Source organism: Rhinopithecus roxellana, chromosome 6 (genome assembly GCF_007565055.1).
Source record: "Rhinopithecus roxellana isolate Shanxi Qingling chromosome 6, ASM756505v1, whole genome shotgun sequence".
In the NCBI taxonomy this organism is placed as follows: domain Eukaryota; kingdom Metazoa; phylum Chordata; class Mammalia; order Primates; family Cercopithecidae; genus Rhinopithecus; species Rhinopithecus roxellana.
In genome coordinates, this window is record NC_044554.1 from 120,134,086 (window position 1) to 120,159,840 (window position 25,755).

Consider the following 25,755-nt stretch of genomic DNA (forward strand, 5'->3'; position numbering starts at 1 on the left):
GGGTTCTTTTTCCCCAGTTGAGTTTCTGTGTCTTTTATGCGTTTGGTTTTATGGTCCGTTGGAGGTTTTTTCACGCTGAGGGTGAAGATTCTTAGTTTCTTCAATTAGCATAAAAGCTGCTCCAAGGCCGCTGGGTTTTCAGTTCCATTCTATTCAAAATGTTAATTCCTGAGGCACGCAACCTGCGCCCTACTGTCCATTGTCCCACCACTTCTCGAGATTATCTTTGTGTTTTAAGAGAAAACGCCTTCTCGCCACACCCGTGGACTGCACCGCACAGCGCATGCCGCTGTTCGCTCTCGAGAGCACCACAAAACGCATGCGCCAGTCCGCCGGTGTGGGCGGAGGAGCAATCGCGTCGGCGCCCAGCGGTGACGTCAAAAGGCCGCGCTGCACTTGGGCTTGTGCGGCTTCGGCAAGAAGGTTTCCTGGCCTGTTGCAACCATGGTCCATTGCAGTTGCGTGTTGTTCAGAAAGGTCCGTGCGGGTCCCCTTCAACCTGGTCCCCTTAGCGCTGACGGCTGTGGTTCTCCCTTGCTCACCTGTCTTTCCACTACTTTCTTTGTGGCGGCCTCTTGCTTGCTTGGTTTTCCCATAGACTTCTCCGCCCGTCCTGTAGTCGCGCTTTGCCAGTAAGCGGTGATAACGGTGTGTGTACCTGGCGTGAAGACGGTTGTTTGGGGACAGGGTTTGAAGTTCTTTAGAGACATCGTGTGCACGTGGCATGAGGAACTGGGATACCTGCCTGCTGTGGCCCAAATGTTGTGTTTTTTTCTTCCTTTAAGTAATATCCGCAGCCTGTTTTTATGTATTTCTCCTTGAGTGCACTGTTCAAGGTTTTTCTAATGGATTTTTATGAAGACACGAAAGCGTTTAATTGATGTGCCTTTTTGCAGAACATTTAGGTCGATTTTTGTATACTGTCGGTATTAAGAATCGTTTCCGAAAAAATTTACAACTGCTTTGAATTAAAAAAAAAAAAACTTACCTACTAGCAATGTTTTGTGAAACGTTGCCTGCGTTGTTTTGGCCATTACTTTATTTCTAACGACCGGAGTAAAATGCTCCTTTTAAATAAGGCTCCTAAGCCCCTGAATCTGATTTATCTAGAGCAGGAAGAAAGTGTTATATATTTAATGGAACTGTAGAAACTCTCCTCGAGTATATCAGAATGGTCAATATTTCAACTTTTTTGAAAAAAAAATCCCAGATGTTTTTGGTAATTGCTATCCTAAATGACTAGAGATGTGGATTATGAATTTAAGAAATTGCTTCGTAAGTTATTTTAACAACCTAAGAAGTTAATACATAAGTCCTTTACCTACAAGAAATTCTTGAGTCAGTGAAGGAAACAGGTAAACACTAAATGCAGCGTAAGATTTATAAAGGTGTAAGATAGAGATTTAATCAAATTGCTGGGAGAGCCAGCAAAGTCAGAGAATTGATTAGAGGAATTTAGAAAGACATTAGTAAATATGACATTTAGGTGGATTTATGATAGGAAAAACAAATCACATTCTAAGTAGAGGAAAAGCATGAGCAGAATGGCATGTAGAAATGGCAGTATTTCATGTAGTACAGAGCAAAGAGGAAGAGAGGAAGGGTTGAGCAAAAGAAAAGGATACAGGAAGGAGCTAGGCATGGTACGTGAACCTGCTGTTCTAGCTATTTGGGAGGCTGAGGTGGGAGGATCCCTTAAGGCCAGGAGTTCAAAACCAGTCTGGGCAACATAGCAAGACCCCATCTTTAAAACAGTTGGGGTGGTGGTGTGGTGCCTGTAGTCCCAGCCATTCCAGAGGCTGAAGTGGGAGAATTGCTTGAGCCCAGGAGTTTGAGGCTGCAGTGAGCTATGACAGTGCCACAGCACTCCAGTCCAAGCAACAGAACCAGATCCTGTTTCAAAAAAAAAAAAAAAAAAGATAACCAGAAGGGTATTTAGTAGCTTTGAATATAGAGTTGACCCTTCAAGAACATGGGGGTTAGAGGTGCCCCCCCCAGTTGAAAATCTTCATATAACTTTCAACTCCCCCCAAAAACAACTACTACTAATCTTTTGGCTGGAAGCCTTACTGATAACATAAGCAATCAGTTGACACATATAGGTTATATATATAGTATATACTGTATTCTTACAATAAATCAAGCTAGAGAAAAGAAACTGTTAGAAAGTCATAAGGAAGGGAAAATATATTTACTATTCATTAAGTGGAAGTGAATTGTAAAGGTCTTCATCCTTATAGTCTTCATGTTCAGTAGACTGAGGAGGAAGAGGGGGAGTTGGTCTTGCTATATTGGGTGGCAGAGGCAGAAGATGTGGAGGTGGAGGAGGTGGAAGGGGAGGCAAGACAGGCAGGCACACTATGTATAACTTTATGGAAGTACATCGCAATTTCTGTCATGCTTTTGCTTTTCTCTTTTCCCCCCCAAAAATGTTTCTATAGGGTACCAGTACCTCTTCCACCATTTGCTTTAGTTTCAGTGCCTGTTTCACAGAAGGATCCACATCATGAAAGAAGTCAAAAGCAGTCCTGAATAATAGGAGCCCTCCTGCCAGATTGTCTAATGTTCGTTTTTCTGGTAGTTTATTCTGTGTTTTCTTCCTTGTTATCTGGTACTGGATCTGAAGCACTCATCAAGCTGTCTTGTGTTAATTCCTCTGGTTTGATGTCTGTTAGCTCTTGAGTTTCTTCAAGATCCATGTCGTGAAGTCCTTTACCCACTCTCCCGCCGTTTTTGGCATATCCACAGTCTCTTTCATGATTTCCTTAATTGACTCTATTGTAAATCCTGTGACGTTACAACACAACACCTAGACAAAGTTTTCCCCAGCACGAACTTATTGTTTTGGGCTTATGGCTTTCATGGCTTTTTCAATAACAATGACATTTTCAATGGTGTAATACTTCCAGACTTTCCTGAAGTTTTCTCTATCGGTGTTCTTTTCCATAGCTGACAATCCTTTCCATAGAATATCATGTTTAATGAGCCTTAAAGGTCCTTGCGACCCCCTGATCTAGAGGCTGATTTAGAGACATTGTGTTTGGGGGCAAGGACACCACTTCGGTGCCTTTGGTGTTGAACTCATGGGGTTCTGGGTAGCAGGGAGGGAAGGCACTGTCCAATATCAGAAGAACTTTGTAAGTCAGTTTCGTATTGGGAAGGTACTTCCTGACTTCAGAGAGAAAGCATCCATGGAACCAATCCAGAGAAAGCGTTTCTTGTTCTCTAGGCCTTCTTGTCCAACAAAGACTGGCAGCTGATGTTTATCTTTCCCTTTTGAGATTGAGGGGTTAGCAGCTTCATAGATAAGGACAGTCCTGATTATAAACACGTCTGCATTTGCACAATACAATAGGGTTAGCCTGTCCCTTCCTGGCTTAAATCCTGGTGCTCACTGCTCTTCCTTACTAATGTCTTTTGTAGCATGTTTTCCAGAATAGGGTACTTTTGCTAGCATGAACAACCTGATTTGGGAGAGATTCTTTCTCCTCAGTGATTTTCTCAATGGCGTCTGGGAACTCATCTGCTGCCTGTTGGTTGGCAGAACCTGCTTCTCCTGTTATCTTGATATTTCTAAAGCCAAAGCCAAACCGATTTCTTCTTCTTTTTTTTTAAATTATACTTCAAGTTCTAGGGTACATGTACACAATGTGCAGGTTTGTTATATACGTATACATGTGCCATGTTGGTTTGCTGCTCCCATTAACTTGTCATTTACATTGGGTATTTCTCCTAATGCTATCTCTCCACAGCCCCCCACCCCATGACAGGCCCTGGTGTGTGGTGTTCCCCTCCCTGTGTCCAAGCGTTCTCGTTGTTCAGTTCCCACCTATGAGTGAGAACATGTGTTTGGTTTCTGTCCTTGTGATAGTTTGCTCAGAATGATGGTTTCCAGCTGCATCCATGTCACTGCAAAGGACATGAACTCATCCTTCTTTATGGCTGCATAGTATTCCATGGTGTATATGTGCCACATTTTCTTTTTCTTTTTTTTTTTTTTGAGACGGAGTCTCGCTCTGTTGCCCAGGCTGGAGTGCAGTGGCTGGATCTCAGCTCACTGCAAGCTCCACCTCCCAGGTTCACGCCATTCTCCTGCCTCAGCCTCCCGAGTAGCTGGGACTACAGGCTCCCGCCACCTCGCCCGGCTAGCTTTTTGTATTTTTTTAGTAGAGACGGGGTTTCACCGTGTTAGCCAGGATGGTCTCGATCTCCTGACCTCGTGATCACCCGTCTCGGCCTCCCAAAGTGCTGGGATTACAGGCTTGAGCCACCGCGCCTGGCCTATGTGCCACATTTTCTTAATCCAGTCTATCGTTGATGGTTTGGTTCCAAGTCTTTGCTATCGTGAATAGTGCCACAATAAACATATGTGTGCATGTGTCTTTATAATGGCATGATTTATAATCCTTTGGGTATATACTCAGTAATGGGATCGCTGGGTCAAATGGTATTTCTAGTTCTAGATCCTTGAGTAATCCCCACACTGTCTTCCACAGTCAAACGTCTTTCTAAAATTATCACATCATCCTTTGCTGGCAACTAATTATTTAGCTTTAGATCCTTCACATTTCTTTTGCTTTTAAATTGTCATATAGTAACTTTACTTTTTCTTGAATTGTATGAGTCTGTGTTTTTAAAATAGCAATCCTGCATCTACATAAAAGTTGCATTTTCAATACAAGATAAAAAGTTAATTTATAAAAAGTGCAAGGTTTTCACACCTCTTGGCACAGCTGCAGCAGTGGGTTATGAAGTTTTTTCTTTTTTTACATTGATTTTTATTCTGGATTCATTTATCTTGAAATAGCAGGCCATTGCAGCTACAGATTTTAATCTGTGGTACGTATCAAGCAATTCGTCTTGTTATTGTAATGTCATGACTTGACTTCTTGGGAGCACTGCCAGCATCACTAGTGGCACTTTGTATGGGTTCCATGGTGTTGTTCAAGGTTTACAGTGTAACACTGAACATGATGAAAAATGCGAGAGAACTGTGAGAGATCACTTTTTACTGACTTACAAAATTTACTGGCAAGATAAACTGCCCATGGAGAGATAATTAGTATCCCATGGCCTTTTTGGTGGCAATTTGGGACACTTGAGCTCACTGAGATAGCTACAGGAGGTAACTGCGAAATTATTACAGTATTCCAGGATGTACTGCAGTTAATTTTATGCAGTTATGATTTAATACTGCATTTTTACATTTGCTGACATTTCTCTTGACTGCAAATGCTGCCATGTAAGGTCTGCAAGTGTGTGTGTAAGTTTTGATAAATTTTAACTTTTTATAATAGATGTGTGGCCAGGTGCAGTAGCTCATGCCTGTAATTCCAGCACTTTGGGAGGCCAAGGCAAGAGGATTGTTTGTGGCCAGGAGTTTGAGACAAGCCTGGGCAACACAGCAAGACCCCATCTCTCGTTTTTTAAAAATTAAAATAGATATGTATATATTTTATGGAAGTAAATGACAAAATAGATTAGTATCTGTATATTTTTTGCACTCATGACACACTTTTCTTAATTTTTTTCAGGATTTCCCATCTATGTGGTTTGTAAGTTTTTTCAAATTGTTGCAAAGCTCAAAATTTTCTAATGTATTTATTGAAAAAATCTGTGTGAGGCCAGGCGCAGTGGCTCAATCCTGTAGTCCCAGCACTTTGGGAGGCCGAGATGGGCGGATCACGAGGTCAGGAGATCGAGACCATCCTGGCTAACACGGTGAAACCCTGTCTCTACTAAAAAATACAAAAAACTAACCGGGCGAGGTGGCGGGCACCTGTAGTCCCAGCTACTCCGGAGGCTGAGGCAGAAGAATGGCATAAACCCAGGAGGCGGAGCTTGCAGTGAGCTGAGATCCGGCCACTGCACTCCAACCTGGGCGACAGAGCCAGACTCCGTCTCAAAAAAAAAAAGAAAAAATCTGTGTATAAGTGGACACACACAGTTCAAACCAGTGTTGTTCAAGGGTCAACTGTAGTACTAAGAATTTTTTACTTTATTTCATAAGCATTTTTTTAAATGCATGGTTTTTGAGTAAAGGAGAAACGTAATTAGAGATCAGATCAATTTCAGAAAAATACTTCAGGCAACAAATTGGAGAATGCAATAGGGAAAAAATGATTAGACACTGAAAGGAGCTCATGTGGTGCAGGTACTAGGGCAGTGGTACTGGAGAGAAGAGAGTAGGGCTTTGGGACAAGAAAGACTTCCATTTGTGTAGTCTCAATGAATAGATAAACCATGGTTCCATTATTTGAGAGAACATTGGAGGAACAGATTTTACCTGGGGAAGAGTTTGGTTTTGTTATGTTAACATTTATTTTTGAGGTGGCTATTATTTATTCAACTGATATGTAAGAACAAGTTATATATTAGGGGATTTCACATATAAATTAAATACACATTCTGCTCACATTGCTTTATCCTATTAAAAGATTTCATCCTGATGGAAATGTCGGACAGATTGGACATAGAAAATATCTCATCTAGGTGATGATTATTGGTACAAGCAGAAATTACCCAGGGGAGAAAGTGTAGAATGAAAACAGGGCCAAGTCAGAAACCTTCAGGATGGGTGGGACAATAATTGATAACTGAGAAAACTAAAAGGGACTTAAGAGAAATAATCAAATGGGAAAGGGGGTCAAATCAGAGATGGAGATGAGCTAAGAAGATGTTACAGAATTGGCATATAAAAGGCTATTAACGATTTTTTAAAAAGAAGTTTTAGTGGAAGAAAGAACTAGAAAGGGGTTCCAAGTTGATACACTTGGTATACAAATGTTTTTTCTCTTTTTTTTTTAAGTATGGAAATTTCATCGATAAGCTAAGACTCTTCACCAAGGGAGGACCCGGTGGAATGGGTTATCCTCGTTTAGGTGGAGAAGGTGGAAAAGGTGGTGACGTCTGGGTTGTAGCCCGGAACAGAATGACTTTAAAACAACTTAAAGACAAGTATCCTCAGAAACGGTTTGTGGCTGGAGTAGGAGCAAACAGCAAGTAAGTAAGTACTGAGTGACTTAAATTTTAGAAAATCAAACCCTTCTGGAAATTTTTTTTAAGCTATAAAATAAAAACTTAATTGTTCATTTGAAGTAAATTATTTCCTGTATTTATAACTGAGCAAAAGCCTAAAATGTCTCAACTCATAAAAGACTGATACTAAAGAATATTTCAGAGTTTTAAAACGTTTTGTCCGTTTCTTTTCCCAATGTCTATCTGTATTCTTTTTGTACTTTCCCTGTTGAAACCGAAAATTATCTGAATTCCCACTGTTTTCTTCTAAAATTATCTTTGACAACCTTTAAGAAAACTTTCTCAGCCTTAACCATGCTACTCCACCCCACTACCATTAGAAGGCAAGATAGCCACTATTAACCTTTTCTTGACTTTTCTAAGACTTTCTGTGTGTTTACACAAATGCAATTATGTGCATAAAATTTTAGAATACAAAAATGAGAGTACAATATTGTACAATCTGCTGTTTTTACTTTTTTTCCAATGTCAAAATTATTCAGAATACCTGCATAATAAATAACAATTTATTTTGTCGTTTGTCTATTTAGGTTATTGTTGATTTTTTTTTTCGATTATACATACAGTACAGCATCCTGTGTAAAAACATCCTATTTTACATGTTTGTTCAATTATTATTTTGATAAATTCCCAGAAGTAGAATTACTAAAACGTTTGTACTAATTTTTTCTTTTATGAGCAGTTTAAGAGTAGCCAGATTTGCCTTCTTTAATGTAAGTACTCTCCTTCGAGGTTAGTTTTTTAGAAGTTTTGCTATTTGGTGGATTTTTTGTTTTTTTATAGATTCATTTTTTCTTTTTTTTTGAGACAGAGTCTCATTCTGTTGCCTAGGCTGAGTGTAGTAGGCACTATCACAGCTTACTGCAGCCTCTACCTTTCAGGCTCAAGTGATCCTCCCACCTCTGCCTCCTAAGTAGCCGAGACTACAGGTGTATGCCACCATGCCCAACTAATTTTTAAATTTTCTTTTTTTTTTTTTTTTTTTTTTTTTAGTAGAAATGGGGTTGTGCTTGGTGTTCAGGCTGGTCTTGACCTCCTGGACTCAAGAGATCCTCCTGCCTCAGTCTCCCAAAGTGCTGAGATTATAGGCATGAGCCACCATGCCTGGCTTTTTCTACCTTATTTGTATTGTAGCAATAATCTCTTCATTTCATGGTTGCAATATTTTAGTTTCAAGTTAAAGTGACCTTTGGTGGCTAGCTTAGTGACTTAAATCATTACCCAGTGCCATTTTAGTGGGATATAATGTCTAAAATATAAAGAAATGATTAGGGATAATTTTAGTTTTTTTAAACTTTGTGTTTGACCATTTAACATCTGCATTAACCAGAGAATTGATTGGTACTGTTCTTTGTAACCATTTTGTGTGTATGTGTGTGTGTACACACACAAGCATACATATATATATGTATACTTTTTTTTGATAGAGTTAGTGCACTGAAAGGCTCCAAAGGAGAAGACTGTGAAATCCCTGTGCCTGTGGGTATTTCAGTAACTGATGAAAACGGTAAAATTATAGGTGAGTGTACTATAACTTCGAAGGTTGTAAAAATGTGCACATTTTCTAAAATTAAACAATGGAATAGCTTCTCTTGAGTTTCAGAAGTTTTTTAACTAACAATTTTAGTTACTACTCTATAAGAGAGCATTTTTAAAACTTAACAAAAGTTAAAATGACTACTAGATTTAAGATTGTTTTAAAGATGTTAGAGTTCTTGCTTGGTCTTAAAATATATAACTAGGCTCTTTTCAATTGCTTACTGAAGTGTTTTTCTGGGGTCAAACTTTCAATAGATTTGTAAATTGGAATTTCCTGGACTGTTTTTCTGAAAGAACAACATTCCATTAATGATTCTACTTATTATAGATTTGTAATTGAGAATTTCCTGGCATGTATTTTTGAAAGTAAAATATTACATTAGTGATTCCACTTACTAATCTATAGATTTGTAATTTTGCATTTCCTTGCCTGTATTTCTGAAAGAAATAGATTGCATTAGTGATTTCACTTATTGATCTTTAATGTAAATATTTCTCTCTCTCTTTTTAAGGAGAACTCAATAAGGAGAATGACAGAATTTTGGTAGCTGAAGGAGGTCTTGGTGGTAAATTACTTACAAATTTCTTACCATTGAAAGGCCAGAGACGAATAATTCACCTTGATCTAAAAGTTATAGCTGATGTAGGCCTAGTAGGGTAAGTATCGTTCATTTTTTGTTATTATACTTTCAGAGAGATAGTTCTTGAATAGGAAATAAATGTAAATGGTAATTTGGGGCCATAATTTCAAATTTATGGAATTTGGTTGTTGTGTATGTACTAGAAAAATATGCTGCTAAATATTGTTTTCAAATTACCAACATAGAGTTTCATAGTTATTGCTTATTTGTAAAATTAAGACCAGAGCAATTGAATAGATCAGTGGAAGTGTTAGAGAATGCATAAAGAAAAATCAATCAAATGCAATAAGAAGGTTAAATAATATTACCAGATATTAAAGAATAATAAATCCAAACAAACCATATTATTATTAAAAGTATATAGAAGGAAATAAAAAGGGAAAAAATGATTGACATAACTCTTTTGGGTCTTTTTTTTTTTTTTTTTTTTTGATACAGAGTCTCACTCTGTCACCCAGGCTAGAGTGCAATAGTGTGATATCGGCTCACTGCAAGCTCAGCCTCCTGGGTTCACGCCATTCTCCTGCCTCAGCCTTCAGAGTAGCTGGGACTACAGGCACCCGCCCCCACACCCAGCTATTTTTTTTTTTTTTTTTTTTTTTGTATTTTTAGTAGAGACGGGGTTTCACCATGTTGCCCAGGATGGTCTCATTCTCCTGACCTCGTGATCCGCCTGCCTCGGCCTCCCAAAGTGCTGGGATTACAGGCGTGAGCCACCGCGCCCGGCCTCTTTTGGGTCTTAATAGAGACATTAAAGTATCATTAGTCAAATGGCTAAAGACCAATATAGACAATCTCAATCCTCAGACTTATGCACTGTTGCTGCCAAATTGAATCCTGCTATGACTGTTTGTATATCCTTCTTGGCTCTGCATAGGATCTATCTAGTCCCAGTACTGTAGACCTCAGAAGAGTGTCCTCTTCCACCAGCCTCCATTCTTTCATTAAATAATGCTGTTTAGCTGTGGAGTTGCAGTGCGGCTTCTACACTGGAAGGGGATAGATAGCAGGATACAGAATACATAAAGGGGCCGGGTGCGGTGGCTCACTCCAGTAATCCCAGCACTTTGGGAGGACGACGTGGGCGGATCACAAGGTCAGGAGATCAAGACCATCCTGGCTAATCCGGTGAAATCCCGTCTGTAGCTGGGTGTGGTGGCGGGCGCCTGTAGTCCCAGCTACTCGGGAGGCTGAGGCAGGAGAGTGGCGTGAACCTGGGAGGCAGAACTTGCAGTGAGCCGAGATCGTGCCACTGCACTCCAGCCTGGGCGACAGAGCCAGACTCCGTCTCAGAAAAAAAAAACAACAACAAAAAAAAAAAAAAAAAGGAAGAGAAAACTTAAATTTGCATTTGCTCTCTCTCCCCCATCCCCGCTCCCTCCTGCCCTCTCCCTCCGGCCCTGTCACAGTATTACACAGTTATTCAGATGGAAAGTTTAAGAACAAGATAAGGAAAACTGCCTTGTTACCGTCCTACTTCAAATTCCTAGTTCTGTTTTTGCTTCCCCATAGCTTCTTTCTAAGTTCTTTTCATCTTCCTCTTCAGGCATCCTACTGCTTCTTTACCAGACTCTTAAGTCTGAATCCCTTGCCTTTTGCCCTGCCTGACCAGCCACTAGAGCTTACCACCAGTGGTTTAGGGTTCACAGAGGCCCCGTTACTGCTAAAATTATAACAAGGAAAGATGTGATCCTGGCTTTCCATTCACATTTTTTTTTCAATAAAGCACAGTTATGAGAGTTATTAGATATAAGTTCTATAATCCTCTATATTTTCAGGAACGTTATGGGCTTAATAGGGTTTTGTGGGCAAGCCTGGCAGTCCAGCGAATCACAGTTGCATTTGGCATAAAAATGTGTTTCAAGTTCTGAAGAGAAAACTTTACAGTCTAAGAGGAGCCTAGCATGGCTTAGTCATAAAAGTGGAGTGGCATGGAGGACTCAGCTTAGACTATTTAGGTTAGGATCTCAAATCCTGTGGAGGCCGGCCAGCTGGTCTTGGGTAAATTATACAGCTTCTCTAAGCCTTTGTTTTCTCTTCTTTTTTTCCTTTTCTTTTCTCTCATTCTTCCTTCACTGTAGTTTTTTTTTTTCCCCCCACCACGTAATTTGTTTTCTCATTTTTAATAGTGTATGGAGATAGGTCTTTCCTTAAAACGTTGGTGGGTAAGATAATGCATTTACAGCAGAAGACATGGTTTGCATTTTTGTACGTTCAATGAATTGTAGCTGCTGTCTTCATCATAATTATATTGCCAGCTTACTGGAAAACTGCATATAGTGATATACTAAGCTTCTCAGAAGTAGGTTTGAAATTTGTCAGTAATTAAAGCATCAGGATTCTTAAGCATATGAAAAGAGAATGGGGGAAAAGATTTTTAAATGGGATGTTTAATATGTTTTCTAGTGTTTTTAAATTAGGCAACTGTTCTTTAAGAGTTACTACTATGAATACTGGCATAAGTAGATATCCTTTTAGCTGCTTTTGGAAATGGACTGAATGAATCATAGAAGAAAGTTATGGTACAACTAACAGATTTGTGCTGCTGTTGTCAAATCTGATCTTTGCATACGCTGGATTTTAGCCTCTAAAATTTTCACTGGGTATTTTTCAAGAAAAATTTCAAATATCTGTTCTTCAATCATTAGCATCATCTTTCTATTCATACTTTGATCTTCTTGGAAATAGTTGCTTGCATTATGTGCTCAATCATTATGAAAATATGAGGATGTTGGAAACCAGCAATTCCAACTAGTAATAATTATGGATAAAAATGGCTACAATTTGCTTTTCAAAAGCTCTAAGAACCTGGATGAAACAGGGTATGAAAAAAACATATGTTCCAGGAGAAACAAGTCATTAAGAAACCTCACATAATTTTATTTTAAATTCATTACAGAAAGATTTTTTTTAAATGAGGGAAATTGTTGAAATACCTCCAGCTTATAAGTTTTTATAGAATTCTAAATTAGTATTTGCAGAATATTCCACCATTATTCCAAGTGAAAGTTTGGCAGAGTTTTTGAAATACCTTCTTCAAATTTGAATAAGAACTCTGTGAAGGCGGGAATCATTTTGTCTCATTGCTTAGTATGTTGCCTGATACAAAGTCAGTGCTCAATAAATATTTGTTGGATAAATTTAATGAAAATATATGAATGAGATTTAGGAATGAATGTTTTAAGTAACCCCCGTTCCTAGTACTGTCTTTCATACATGGTGGGCCTTTCTAGCAGTATAATCAAAAGCCTTTAAAATGAGCTTATATTTTATCCAGTATTTCTTCATGTAGACATTTATTCCAAGAAAGAAATCAAAGATGTGTGCAAAGAGATGTCTTAGCCAGAAAAATCAGGCAAGAGAAAAAAAGGGCATTCAGATAGGAAAGAAGGAAGTCAAGCCAACCATATGATCTTATACCTTGAAAACCCTAGAGACTCCTTCAGAAGACTCCTAGATTTGATAAATGAATTCAGTAAACTCTCAGGTTACCAAATCAGTATATACAAATCAATAGCACTGCTATACACCAACAGCAACCAAGCTGAGAATTAAATCAAGACCTCAATCCCTTTTACAACAGCTACAAAAAATAAAATACCTAAGAATATACCTAACCAAGGTCGTGAAAGATCTCTACAAGAAGAACTGCAGACACTGCTGAAAGAAATCGTAGATAACATAGACAAATGGAAATACATCCCATGTTCATGGATTGGTAGAATCAGTACTGTGAAAATGACCATACTGCCCAGAGAATCTACAGATTCAATGGAATTTCTGTTAAAATACCAGTATTATTTTTCACAGTATTAGAAAAAACCCTAAAATTCATATGGAATCAAAAAAGCCCGAATAGCCAAAGCAATCCTAAGCAAAATGAACAAATCTAGAGGAATCATATTACGTGACTTCAAATTATATTACAATGTTATAGTAACCAAAACAGCAAGGTATTAGTATAGAATTAGGTACATAGACCAATGGAAGAGAATAGAGAACCCAGAAGTAAAGCCAAATACTTAAGACCAACTGATCGTTAACAGAGCACACAAAAACATAAACTGGGGAAAGGATACCCTATTCAAAAAATGATGCTGGGAAAATTGGATATCCAAATGTAGAATAATGAAACTGGATTCATATCTCTCATTATTTACAAAAATTAACTCAAGGTAGATTAGGTTTCAGTCTAAGACCTGAAACTATAAAAATTCTAGAAACAGGAAAAACCCTTCTGGATATTGGCCTAGACAAAGAATTTGTGACTAAGATCTCAAACCAAATGCAACATAAATAAATAAATGGGACCTAATTAAAGTAAAAATCCTCTGCACAGCAAAAGAAAGAATCAACAGAGTAAACAGCCTACAGAATGGGAGAAAGTATTTGCAAGCTATGCATCTAACAGAGGACTAATATACAGAGTCTACAAGGAACTCAAATCAGCAAGGAAAAAACAATTCCATTAAAAAGTGGACGAATGACATGGGCATTTCTCAAAAGAAGATATGCATACAAATGGCCAAGAAGCATATAAGAAAATGTTCAGCATCACTAATACTTAGGGAAATGCATATTAAAACCACAGTGATTTACCAACTTAGCCAGAATGGTCATTATGGAAAAAGTCAAAAAACAATAGGTGTTGACATAGATGTGGTGAAAAGAGAACTCTTACACTTTTTTTTTTAAATTTTTTTTTTTTTTATTACACTTTAAGTTCCAGGGTATGCACAACATGCAGGTTTGTTACATAGGTATCCATGTGCCATGTTGGTTTGCTGCACCCATCAACTTGTCATTTACATTATGTATTTCTCCTAATGCTATCCCTCCCCCAGACCCCCACACCCTCACAGGCCCCGTTGTGTGATGTTCCCCACCCTGTGTCCATATGTTCATTGTTCAGCTCCCACTTATGAGTGAGAACATGCAATGTTTGATTTTCTATCCTTGTGGTAGTTTACTGAGAATGATGGTTTCCAGCTGCATCCATGTCTTTGCAAAGGACATGAACTTATCCTTTTTTATGGCTGCATAGCATTCCATGGTATATATGTGCCACATTTTCTTAATTCAGTCTATCATTGATGGACATTGGGTTAGTTCCAAGTCTTTGCTATCGTGAATAGTGCCGCAATAAACATACGTGGGAATGTGTCTTTATAATGGCATGATTTATAATCCTTTGGGTGTATACCCAGTAATGGGATTGCTGGGTCAAATGATGTTTCTAGTTCTAGATCCTTGAGGAATTGCCACACTGTCTTCCACAGTGGTTGAACTAATTTATACTCCCACCAACAGTGTTAAAGCAGTCCCATTCTCCACATCCTCTCCAGCATTTGTTGTTTCCTGATTTTTTAATGATCGCCATTCTAACTGGCATGAAATGGTATCTCATTGTGGTTTTGATTTGCATTTTTCTGATGACCAGTGATGAGCATTTTTTCGTATGTCTGTTGGCTGCGTGAATGTCTTCTTTTGAGAAGTATCTGTTCATGTCCTTTGCCCACTTTTTGATGGGGTTTTTTTTTCTTGTAAATTTGTTTAAGTTCTTTGTAGATTCTGGATTTTAGCCCTTTGTCAGATGGGTAGATTGCAAAAATTTTCTCCCATTCTATAGGTTGCCTCTTCACTCTGATGATAGTTTCTTATACTGTGCAGAAGCTCTTTAGTTTAATTAGATTTCATTTGTTAATTTTGGCTTTTGTTGCCCTTGCTTTTGGTGTTTTAGTCATGAAGTCATTGCCCATGCCTATGTCCTGAATGGTATTTCCTAGGTTTTCTTCTAGGGTTTTTATGGTTTTAGGTCTTACATTTAAGTCTTTAATCCATCTTGAGTTAATTTTTGTATAAGGTGTAAGGAAGGGATCCAGTTTCAGCATTTTACATATGGCTAGCCAGTTTTCCCAGCACCATTTATTAAATAGGGAACCCTTTACCCATTGCTTGTTTTTGTCAGGTTTGTCAAAGATCAGATGGTTGTAGATGTGTGGGGGTATTTCTGAGGCCTCTGTTCTGTTCCATTGGTGTATATATCTGTTTTGGTATCAGTACCATGCTGTTTTTGTTACTGTAGCCTTGTAGTATAGTTTGAAGTCAGGTAGCATCATGCCTCTAGCTTTGTTGTTTTTGCTTAGGATTGTCTTGGCAATGCAGGCTCTTTTTTGGTTCCATATGAACTTTAAAGTAGTTTTTTCCAATTCTGTGAAGAAAGCCAGTGGTAGCTTGATGGGGATGGCATTGAATCTATAAATTACCTTGGGCAGTATGGCCATTTTCACGATATTGATTCTTCCTATTCATGAGCATGGAATGTTCTTCCATTTGTTTTGTGTCCTCTTTTATTTCACTAAGCAGTGGTTTGTAGTTCTCCTTGAAGAGGTCCTTCACATTCCTTGTAAGTTGGATTCCTAGGTATTTTATTATCTTTGTAGTAATTGCAAGTGGGAGTTCACTCATGATTTGGCTCTCTGTGTGTCTATTATTGGTGTATAGGAATGTTTGTGATTTTTGCACATTGATTTTGTATCCTGAGACTTTGCTGAAGTTGCTTATCAGCTTAAGGTGATTTTGGGCTGAGACGATGGGGTTTTCTAAATATATAGTCATGTCGTCTGCAAACAGGACAATTTGACTTCCTCTTTTCCTAACTGAATACCATTTATTTCTTTCTCTTGCCTGACTGCCCTAGCCAGAACTTCCAACACTATGTTGAATAGGAGTGGTAAGAGAGGGCATCCTTGTCTTATGCTGGTTTTCAAAGGGAATGCTTCCGGTTTTTGCCTGTTCGGTATGAGATTGGCTGTGGGTATGTCATAAATAGCTCTTATTATTTTGAGATACATTCTGTTGATACCTAGTTTCTTGAGAGTTTTTAGCATGAAGGGGTGTTGAATTTTGTCAAAGGCCTTTTCTGCATCTATTCCGATAATCATGTGGTTTTTGTCATTGCTTCTGTTTATGTGATGGATTAGGTTTATTGATTTGTGTATGTTGAACCAGCCTTGCATCCCAGGGTTGAAGCCAGCTTAACTGTGGTGGATACGCTTTTTGAAGTGCTGCTGGATTCGTTTTTGCCAGTATTTTATTGAGGATTTTCGCATCGATGTTCATCAGGATTATTGGCCTAAAATTCTTTCTCTCTCTTTTTTTTTTTTTTTTCTTTTTGTATCTCTTCCAGGCTTTGGTATCAGGATGATGCTAGCCTCATAGAATGAGTTAGGGAGGATTCCCTCTTTTTCTATTGATTGGAATCATTTCAGAAGGAATGGTACCAGCTCCTCTTTGTACCTCTGATAGATTCGACTGTGAATCTGCCTGGTCCTGGATTTTTTTTGGTTGGTAGGCTATTAATTATTGCCTCAATTTCAGAGCCTGTTACTGGTCTATTCAGAGATTCAACTTCTTCCTGGTTTAATCTTGGGAGGGTGTATATGTCCAGGAATTTATCCATTTCTTGTAGATTTTCTAGTTTATTTGTGTAGAGGTGTTTATAGTATTCTCTGATGGTAGTTTGTATTTCTGTGGAATCAGTAGTGATATCCCCTTTATCATTTTTTATTGCATCTATTTGTTTCTTTTCTCATTTCTTCTTTGTTAGTCTTGCTAATGGTCTATCTATATTGCTGATTTAAAAAAAAAAAACAGCTCCTTGATTCGTTGATTTTTTTTTTTTTTTTTAAGGGTATTTTGTGTCTCTGTCTCTATCAGTTCTGCTCTGATCTTAGTTATTTCTTGTGTTCTGCTAGCTTTTGAATTTGTTTGTTCTTGCTTCTCTGGTTCTTTTAATTGTGATGTTAGGGTGTCAATTTTAGATCCTTCCTGCTTTCTCTTGTGGGCATTTAGTGCTATAATTTCCCTCTACACACTGTTTTAAATGTGTGCCAGAGATTCTGATACTTTATATCTGTGTTCTCATTGGTTTCAAAGAACACCTGTATTTCTGCCTTCATTTCATTATTTACCCAGGAGTCATTCAGGAGCAGGTTGTTCAGTTTCCATGTAGTTATGTGATTTTGAGTGAGTTTCTTAATCCTGAGTTCTAATTTGATTGCACTGGTCTGAGAGACAGTTTCTTGTGTTTTCTGTTGCTTTGCATTTGCTGAGGAGTGTTTTACTTCTCATTATGTGGTCAATTTTAGAATAAGTGCAGTGTGCTGAGAAGAATGTTTTTTTTTTTTTTGAGACAGAGTCTCGCTCTGTCGCCCAGGCTGGAGTGCAGTGGCGCCATCTCGGCTCACTGCAAGCTCTGCAGTGAGAATGGTTCACACCATTCTCCTGCCTCAGCCTCCCGAGCAGCTGGGACTACAGGCGCCCACCACCATGCTTGGCAAATTTTTTGTATTTTTAGTAGAGACGGGGTTTCACCGTGTTAACCAGGATAGTCTTGATCTCCTGACTTCGTGATCCGCCCACCTCGGCCTCCCAAAGTGCTGGGATTACACGCGTGAGCCACCGCGCCCGGATGAAGAATGTATATTCTGTTGATTTGTGGTAGAGAGTTCTGTAGATGTCTGTTAGGTCCAATTTGTCCAGAGCTGAGTTCAAGTTCTTGATATCCTTGTTACCCTTCTGTCTCATTGATATAGTATTGACAGTGAGGTGTTAACGTCTCCCACTATTATTGTGTGGGAGTCTAAGTCTCTTTGTAGCTCTCTAAGGCCTTGCTTTATGAATCTGGGTGCTCTTGTGTTGGGTGCATACATATTTAGGATAGTTAGCTCTTCTTGTTGAATTGATCCCTTTACCATTATGTAATGGCCTTCTTTGTCTCTTTTGATCTTTATTGGTTTAAAGTCTGTTTTATCAGAGACCGGGATTGCAACCCCTGCTTTTTTTTTTTTTTTTTTTTTGCTTTCCATTTGCTTGGTGGATCTTCCTCCATCCCTTTCTTTTGAGCCTATGTGTGTCTTTGCACATGAGATGGGTCTCCTGAATACAGCACACCAATGGGTCTTGACTCTTTATCCAATTTGCCAGTACAGGTCTTTTAATTTGGGCTTTTAGCCCATTTACATTTATTAATATTGTTATGTGTGAATTTGATCTTGCCATTGTGATATTAACTGGTTATTTTGCCCGTTAATTGATGCCATTTCTTTGTAGCATCAATGGTGTTTACAATTTGGTATGTTTTTGCAGTGTCTGGTACCGGTTGTTCCTTTCCATGTTTATTGCTTCTTTCAGGAACTCTTGCAAGGCAGGCCTGGTGGTAACAAAATCTCTCAGCATTTGCTTGTCTGTAAAGGATTTTATTTCTCCTTCACTTATGAAGCTTAGTTTGGCTGGATAGGAAATTCTGGGTTGAAAATTCTTTTCTTTAAGAATATTGAATATCGGCCCCCACTCTCTTCTGGCTTGTAGGGTTTCTGCCGAGAGATCCACTGTTAGTCTGATGGGCTTCCCTTTGTGGGTAACCCAACCTTTCTCTCTGGCTGCCCTTAACATTTTTTCCTTCATTTCAAACTGGTGAATCTGACAGTTGTGTGTCTTGGGGTTGCTCTTCTCGAGGAGTATCTTTGTGGTGGTCTCTATATTTCCTGAATGTGAATGTTGGCCTGCCTTGCTAGGTTGGGGAATTTCTCCTCGATAATATCCTGCAGAGTGTTTTCTCACTTGAATCCATTCTCGCACTTTCAGGTACCGAACACCAATCAGACGTAGATTTGGTGTTTTCACATAGTCCCATATTTCTTGGAGGCTTTGTTTGTTTCTTCTACCTTTTTTGTCTAATCTTGTCTTCTCACTTTATTTCATGAATTTGATCTTCGATCACTGATATCCTTTCTTCCACTTGATCGAATCTGCTATTGAAGCTTGTGCATGAGTCACGAAGTTCTCGTGTTGTGGTTTTCAACTCCACCAGGTCATTTAAGGTCTTCTCTACACTGTTTATTCTAGTTTGCCATTCATCTAACCTTTTTCAAGGTTTTTAGCTTCTTTGCAATGGGTTAGAACATTCTCCCTTAGCTCAGTGAAGTTTGTTATTAGCGACCTTCCAAAGCCTACTTCTGTCAGTTCATCAAACTCATTCTCCGTCCTGTTTTGTGCCCTTGCTGGCGAGCAGCTGCAGTCCTTTGGAGGAGAAGAGACTCTCTGGTGTTTGGAATTTTCAGCTTTTCTGCTCTGGTTTCCCCCGCATCTTTGTGTTTTTATCTACCTTTGGTCTCTGGTGTTGGTGACCTACAGATGGGGTTTTGGTGTGGATGTGCTTTTTGTTGATGTTGATGCTAATCCTTTCTGTTTGTTAGTTTTCTTTCTAACAGCTTCTTAGCTGCAGGTCTGTTGGAGTTTGCTAGAGGTCCACTCCAGACCCCGTTTGCCTTGGAATCACCAGTGGAGGCTGCAGAACAACAAATATTGCTGCCTGATTCTTCCTCTAGAAGCTTCATCCTAGAGGGTCACCCACCTGTATGAGGTGTCTGTTGTCCCCTACTGGGAGGTATCTCCCAGTCAGGCTTCACGGGGGTCAAGGACCCACTTAAGGAGGCAGTCTGTCCTTTCTCAGAGCTCGAACGCCATGCTGGGAGAACCACTGCTCTCTTCAGAGCTGTCAGACTAGGACGTTTAGGTCTGCCAAAGCTGTCTGCTGCCTTTTGTTCTGATATGCCCTGCCCAGAGAGGTTGTATCTAGAGAGGCAGTAGGCCTTGCTGAGCTGTGGTGGGCTCCACCCAGTTTGAGCTTCCAGGCCTCTTTGTTTACACTGTGAGCACAAAACCTCCTACTCAAGCCTCAGCAATTGCGGATACCCCTCCACCTGCCAAGCTGCAGCTTATGGCAGGTCAGTCTTAGACTGCTGCGCTAGCAGTGAGCAAGTCTCCACTGGCTTGGGACCCACTGAGCCAGGCACAGGAGGATATTTCCTGGTCTGCCGATTGCGAAGACTGGGGGAAAAGCACAGTATTTAGGCAGGAGTGTACGATTCCTCCAGTACAGACTGTCACGACTTCTCTTGGCTAGGAAAGGGAAATCCCCCAACCCCTTGCACATCCCAGGTGAGGCGACGCCCCACCCTGCTTCAGTTCGGCCTCTGTGCACTGCACCCACTGTCCCACCAGTCTCAATAAGATGAACCAGGTACCTCAGCTGGAAATGCAGAAATCACCCATCTTCTGTGTCAGTCTCCCTGGGAGCTGCAGACCGGAGCTGTTCCTATTTGGCCATCTTAGAACTTAACTTTTACGCTCATAAAGTCATGCAGAGTGGTATAATGGACATTGGAGACTTAGAGGGAGGGAGGATAGGAGACTCAATGGGAGGGAGGATAGAAGGGCAGTGAGGGATGCAAAATTACCTATTGCGTACAGTATACACTGCTTGGGTGATGGGTACACTAAAATTCACTGGTGAGTGAGAATGTAAATTTGTACAACCTATATGGAAAACTGTATGGAGATTTCTCAAAAAACTGAAAGTAGAAATGTCATTTCATCCAGCAATCCCACTACAGGATATCTACCCAAAGGAAAAGAAGTCATTATATCAAAAAGATACCTGCACATATGTCTATCACAGTATCATTCAGAATTGCAAAGACATGGAATCAACCTGAGTGCCCATCAACCAGTGAATGAAGAAAATTGAGTGTCTGTGTGTGTGTGTATCTATATATACACACACCATAGAATACTACTCAGCCATAAGAAAGAATGAGGATATCTTCCTAAGGAAGTAACTCAGGAACGGAAAACCAAGTGCCACATATTGTCACTTATAAGTGGGAGCTAAGCTGTGGGTACACAGAGGCATGCAGAGTGGTATAATGGACATTGGAGACTTAGAGGCAGGGAGGATAGGAGGACTGTGAGGGATGAAAAACTACCTATTAAGTACAATGTACATTACTTGGGTGATGGGTACACTAAAATCCCAGACTTCGCCAGTACACAATCTGTCCATGTAACAACAAAAAAATCACTTTTACCCATAGAGCTATTGAAATAACAACATTAAAAGAAATAGGCCGGGTTCAGTGGCTCATGCCTGTAATCCCAGCACTTTGGGAGGCTGAGGCGGGCAGATCACAAGGTCAGGAGATTGAGACCATCCTGGCTAACATGGTGAAACCCCGTCTCTACTAAAAATACAAAAAAAATTAGCCAGGCATGGTAGCGGGCGCCTATAGTCCCAGCTACTAACGGAGCCTGAGGCAGGAGAATGGCGGGAACCTGGGAGGCGGAGCTTGCAGTAAGCTGAGATGGCGCCACTATACTCCAGCCTGGGCAGCAGAGCGAGATTCTGTCTCGAAAGAAAAAAGAAAAAAAAAGATATGAGCCATTAAGCCATGAAAAGATGAAAAAAAGTTGCAAAGGTTTAAACATAGTCATTGCATTGTTTAAAGTTATTTAGAAAAAAAAAATACACACTTGTTTGCATAAAGAAAAAGGTGTCTATGAGTTCCACCACCCAGAAATGACTATTAACAGTGTCTACCTGTATACGTATTTTTTACAGTGTTATTTAGAGTGAAAAATTGTAGACAACGTAAATGTCTGTCAATAGGAAATTAGTTAAGTAAATTACACTTCACCACCGAAAAGTGTTCACCTTATATTATTCAGTTTAGAGAGTAGGCCAACCAACTGTAAAGTAGTTTTCCCCTGCTTCCTTCAAAAAAATATTAAAACTTGAACATGTTTAAGACTCTGTAACAACTGCCAATTTTTTATAGAAAATACAGGGAAAAAGAGCATGTTAAGTGTCCATGTAGGTGCCAGTAGAAAAATGAAGACTTCGGAAAAGAAACTCTAGGACAAATGACCCAGTTTCTTTAAAAATAAAATTGCAGATGGGAAACAAGGTGGAAGTGGGAGCTTAAAAAGAGATTTGAGACACATCAGGTATTTGTAACGTACAGACCTTATTTGGGTTTCTACCAAATTTTAAGACGTGTATTGCCAATGTATTAATATTTATTGAAGCTGGGTGATGGCTAACTGGAATTCATTACACCTGTCTACTTTTGTATATATATGTTTGAAAATTTCTGTAAAATGTTTTTTTAAAGCAGTTTACAAAACAATGTAATATTTTGTCAGTGTTTAGCTGGAGATAGTAAGTTGCAGGTGTTTTTCTTTTTTTTCTTTAATTTCTTTCTGTTTTTCTATGACTTCCAACGGGTTTTTATTTTTAAATCATAATTAGAAAAATTAGTATACACTTTCAGTACTGAAACATCTTCAGTGTCCAGCATGAATTTATCTTTACCTTTTTGGTAAGTGTATGTTCTCAAGTTTTTCAAGATTATTTAGAATACATTTATATTCTACTTTTAATCCCAAATATATTCAAGAAGACTACTTGAATTGTTAGGAAATCAGAGATAATAATATTGACATTTGTGTATAATTTTGTATTCTTGTTTCAGATTCCCAAATGCTGGAAAATCCTCTTTGCTAAGTTGTGTTTCTCATGCAAAACCTGCAATCGCAGATTACGCATGTAAGTATAATTTGATTGTATATTTTAATGAGTGGAGGTAAACTTTTAAAGACTAATACTTCTCTGAGAATGAATAAAATGACAACTCTAAGGGTATCCTTAGTTGGAAAACTTTTGGCAGATAGACTGCTGTTGCACAGGCCAAAGTGTAGTTGCATGATCATGGCTCATTGCAGCCCAGGCTAAAGTCATCACCCTGCCCCAGCCTCCCATGTAGCTGGGACTACAGGTGTGTGCCACCATGCTTAGCTAATTTTGTGTGTGTGTGTGTGTGTGGAGCGGCGGGGGCAGGGTGGGGACAGGGGTTTCCTTATGTTGCCCAGGCTGGTCTTGAACTCCTGGGCTGAAGTGATCTTCCACCTTGGCCTTCTAAATTGCTGGGATTATAGGCGTGAGCCACCCTCCCCAGCCATATTTTCCATTAATCTTTGAAACCTCTGTACCCCTCAGCAAAGTTTCTTAAACAGGTTAGACACTTCATTGCATTTATTTTTCTGTTGCATAGTAGTTTATTTGGTTTAGTTAGGATTTTATGAACCACTTACCCTTTATCAGGCACTGTGATAAGTACCAGGAAGACTGAGTTGAATACTTCCATTCATTTAGCAGATACTTATTTTTAGGAGCCATATTAGGTTCTGGGATTACAGAGACTGATGAACAGAAACAGCTCCTATTTTGACTTTTATTGAGTTTGTAGACTAGTGGAGTAAGGCATATATATCACTGATAAATATAAGGGAATATAAAAGGATACTATGAAAGAGTGTAGATGACTGCTTTAGGCTTCCTTAAGGATGTGTGATTTTGGACTGATATATGAGGGAATCATTATGAGTTAATTAGTAAAATAGAGTGGAAGGTGAAGGGTCTTTAATCAGAGGAAATAGATTTGTGTGTCTAGAGAACATGAAGTAAGGGAAAGAATCGAGATGAGCCTGGAGGTGTAAGAGAGCATGTCACATAGACCGTTTAGGCTGTATTTGATTTTTGTATCTTAAGAGCAATTGGAAGCATTTAAGCAAGGGATAAAATGCTTAAGTTTGCTCCTCACAGAGATCTCCACCTATAATATAGAAAATGGATTGGTGTGGGACATGAAGGGGTCTGAGAAAACCAGTTAGTAGGCTCTTGTGGTAGCTAGATGAGATATAAAAGAAGCTTTGGTTAAAAGTAATGAGTATGATAAGATATCTGCCATCATTAAAAGGACAGAGAATGCCATTAACTTGGAAAATAAAATCAAGCCATTCTAAAATTAGACTGTGACAAAGTAGAGTGAAGTTTGGGCTAATTGCTATAAATCACAAGGCCAATATTTGTTATAATGTGTAGGACTTCAGAAGGAAAAGCTTTTAGTCATAGGAAAGAGGCTAGTGTGGGATTGATGAGGCTTAAGGATAACAATGAGAAGGAACTAGAGGATAACTGAATGAGAAGGAACTAGAAAAATTTCACCCACAGATCCAGTAATAGAAACCTAATATCTGACCCTCCTGAACATCTATCACACACCTTAAAGTGCAATAGAAGAACGTTGAGGTTCAGTAATTACATTAGGCCTATGCAGATTATAAAAATCTGTATTTATCTTTTTCCAAATACTATTTATTTATTTATTTTTCTATTTTAGAGACAGGGTCTAGCTCTGTCACCCACGCAGGAGTACAGTGGCATGATCATCATACCTCACTGCAACTTTGAACTCCTGGGCTCAAGCAGTCCTCCCACCTCAGCCTCTGGAGTAGCTAGGACTATAGGTGCACTGCCATGTCTGCCTAATTTTAAATTTTTTGTAGAAACAGGGTCTCACTATGCTGCTCAGGCTCATCTTGAACTCCTAGCTTCAAATGATCCTCCTGCCTTGACTTCCCAAAGCATTGAGATTACAGACATGAACCACAACACTTGGCCCTCCAAGTACATGTTAAATAGCAAAGATAATAATAGTTTCCATTTTAGCAAATTAGAACAAAATCTGAATGGAAATATTGTTTATTCCATACATAATGCCAAGACAGTTTTGAGAGTACCAGCCCTAAAATAAATTCTACTCTTAATTTATTGCTGTGTTTTCTTTTAGTTACAACATTAAAGCCTGAACTTGGAAAGATTATGTACTGTGATTTCAAACAGGTAGGTGTTTTTAAAGTAAAACACTATATTAGAAGTCAGAGTACTTGGTTTTGGTACTTACTTGGATTTTATAGTATTTGCCTGTTTCTGTGGTGTTAGGGGAGAAAAGGTAACAAGATTTTGTTTATAAGTGAAACTGGTCAGATTAATTCTAAGCACTATCATAAAAAAATATGTAATTTCTTCTTACAAAGGTTAGTTCCAGTTTATCCCTACAACATTATGTCTTCTTCTTGGTCTTGGTTTCTTATTGCAAGTCTTCCTTTTACTACTATATTGGATTATTTGTCTTCATTTTTTAAAAATACTCTCTAAAGTTCGTGGTAATAATTTTATTCCAACTTTCTTTTTTTGAAAAAAAATGTTTTAATGGAGTTTTGGTCTCAACCAGCTATTAAAATTCATTTTTCCTTCATAAGTAACAACTGTGGATCTTCTGCATAATTAGAATAAAAACTAAAAAAAGGAAAGTAACAATATTTAAAATATAATGTACAATCTGGTAGGTGTGCTCCTTACGTATACGTAAAGTATGATACTATATAATATTTTCTGTTGCTGTAATAGTAGACACAGTATACATTTGTTAACATCCATAGAATGTACAGCACCAAGAATCAAACAATGTAAAGTATAGACTTTGGGTGCTAACGATGCATCAATATAGGTTCATATAGTTTTATGACGTAATTTAAAGAAACATTAAAAAATTATATGTGGTTATAATAGTGATATAACATTAAAATATAAAACTTCAGTTATAATATAGAATGTTAAATGTAAGTAAAATTGTATTAAATATAGGATAATATGAATATAGAGAACAATTTTTAGAGGAAAAGAGTACATCGTTTATACCTAATTTTTAAGGGAAATCAGTAGAGGAAATTTCAGGACATGAGACTTCTGTTATGCATGCTGCTTTGTCAGCTTCCTTTAAGACCCTGAATT

General features: G+C 38.7%; 1 protein-coding gene across 1 annotated transcript in view; it reads left to right on the forward strand.

Annotated features, from left to right (window-relative positions):
• The first annotated feature begins 383 nt into the window (after positions 1-383).
• Positions 384-25,755, forward strand: part of GTPBP10 (GTP binding protein 10) — a 34,454-nt gene continuing 9,082 nt past the window's right edge. The window contains exons 1-6 of the mRNA XM_010354657.2: positions 384-477; positions 6,809-7,002; positions 8,466-8,557; positions 9,090-9,234; positions 22,595-22,668; positions 24,752-24,804. Of these exons, the coding sequence (XP_010352959.1) occupies positions 445-477; positions 6,809-7,002; positions 8,466-8,557; positions 9,090-9,234; positions 22,595-22,668; positions 24,752-24,804 (591 nt within the window). The 5' untranslated portion in view covers positions 384-444. The remainder of the gene's footprint in view (positions 478-6,808; positions 7,003-8,465; positions 8,558-9,089; positions 9,235-22,594; positions 22,669-24,751; positions 24,805-25,755) is intronic.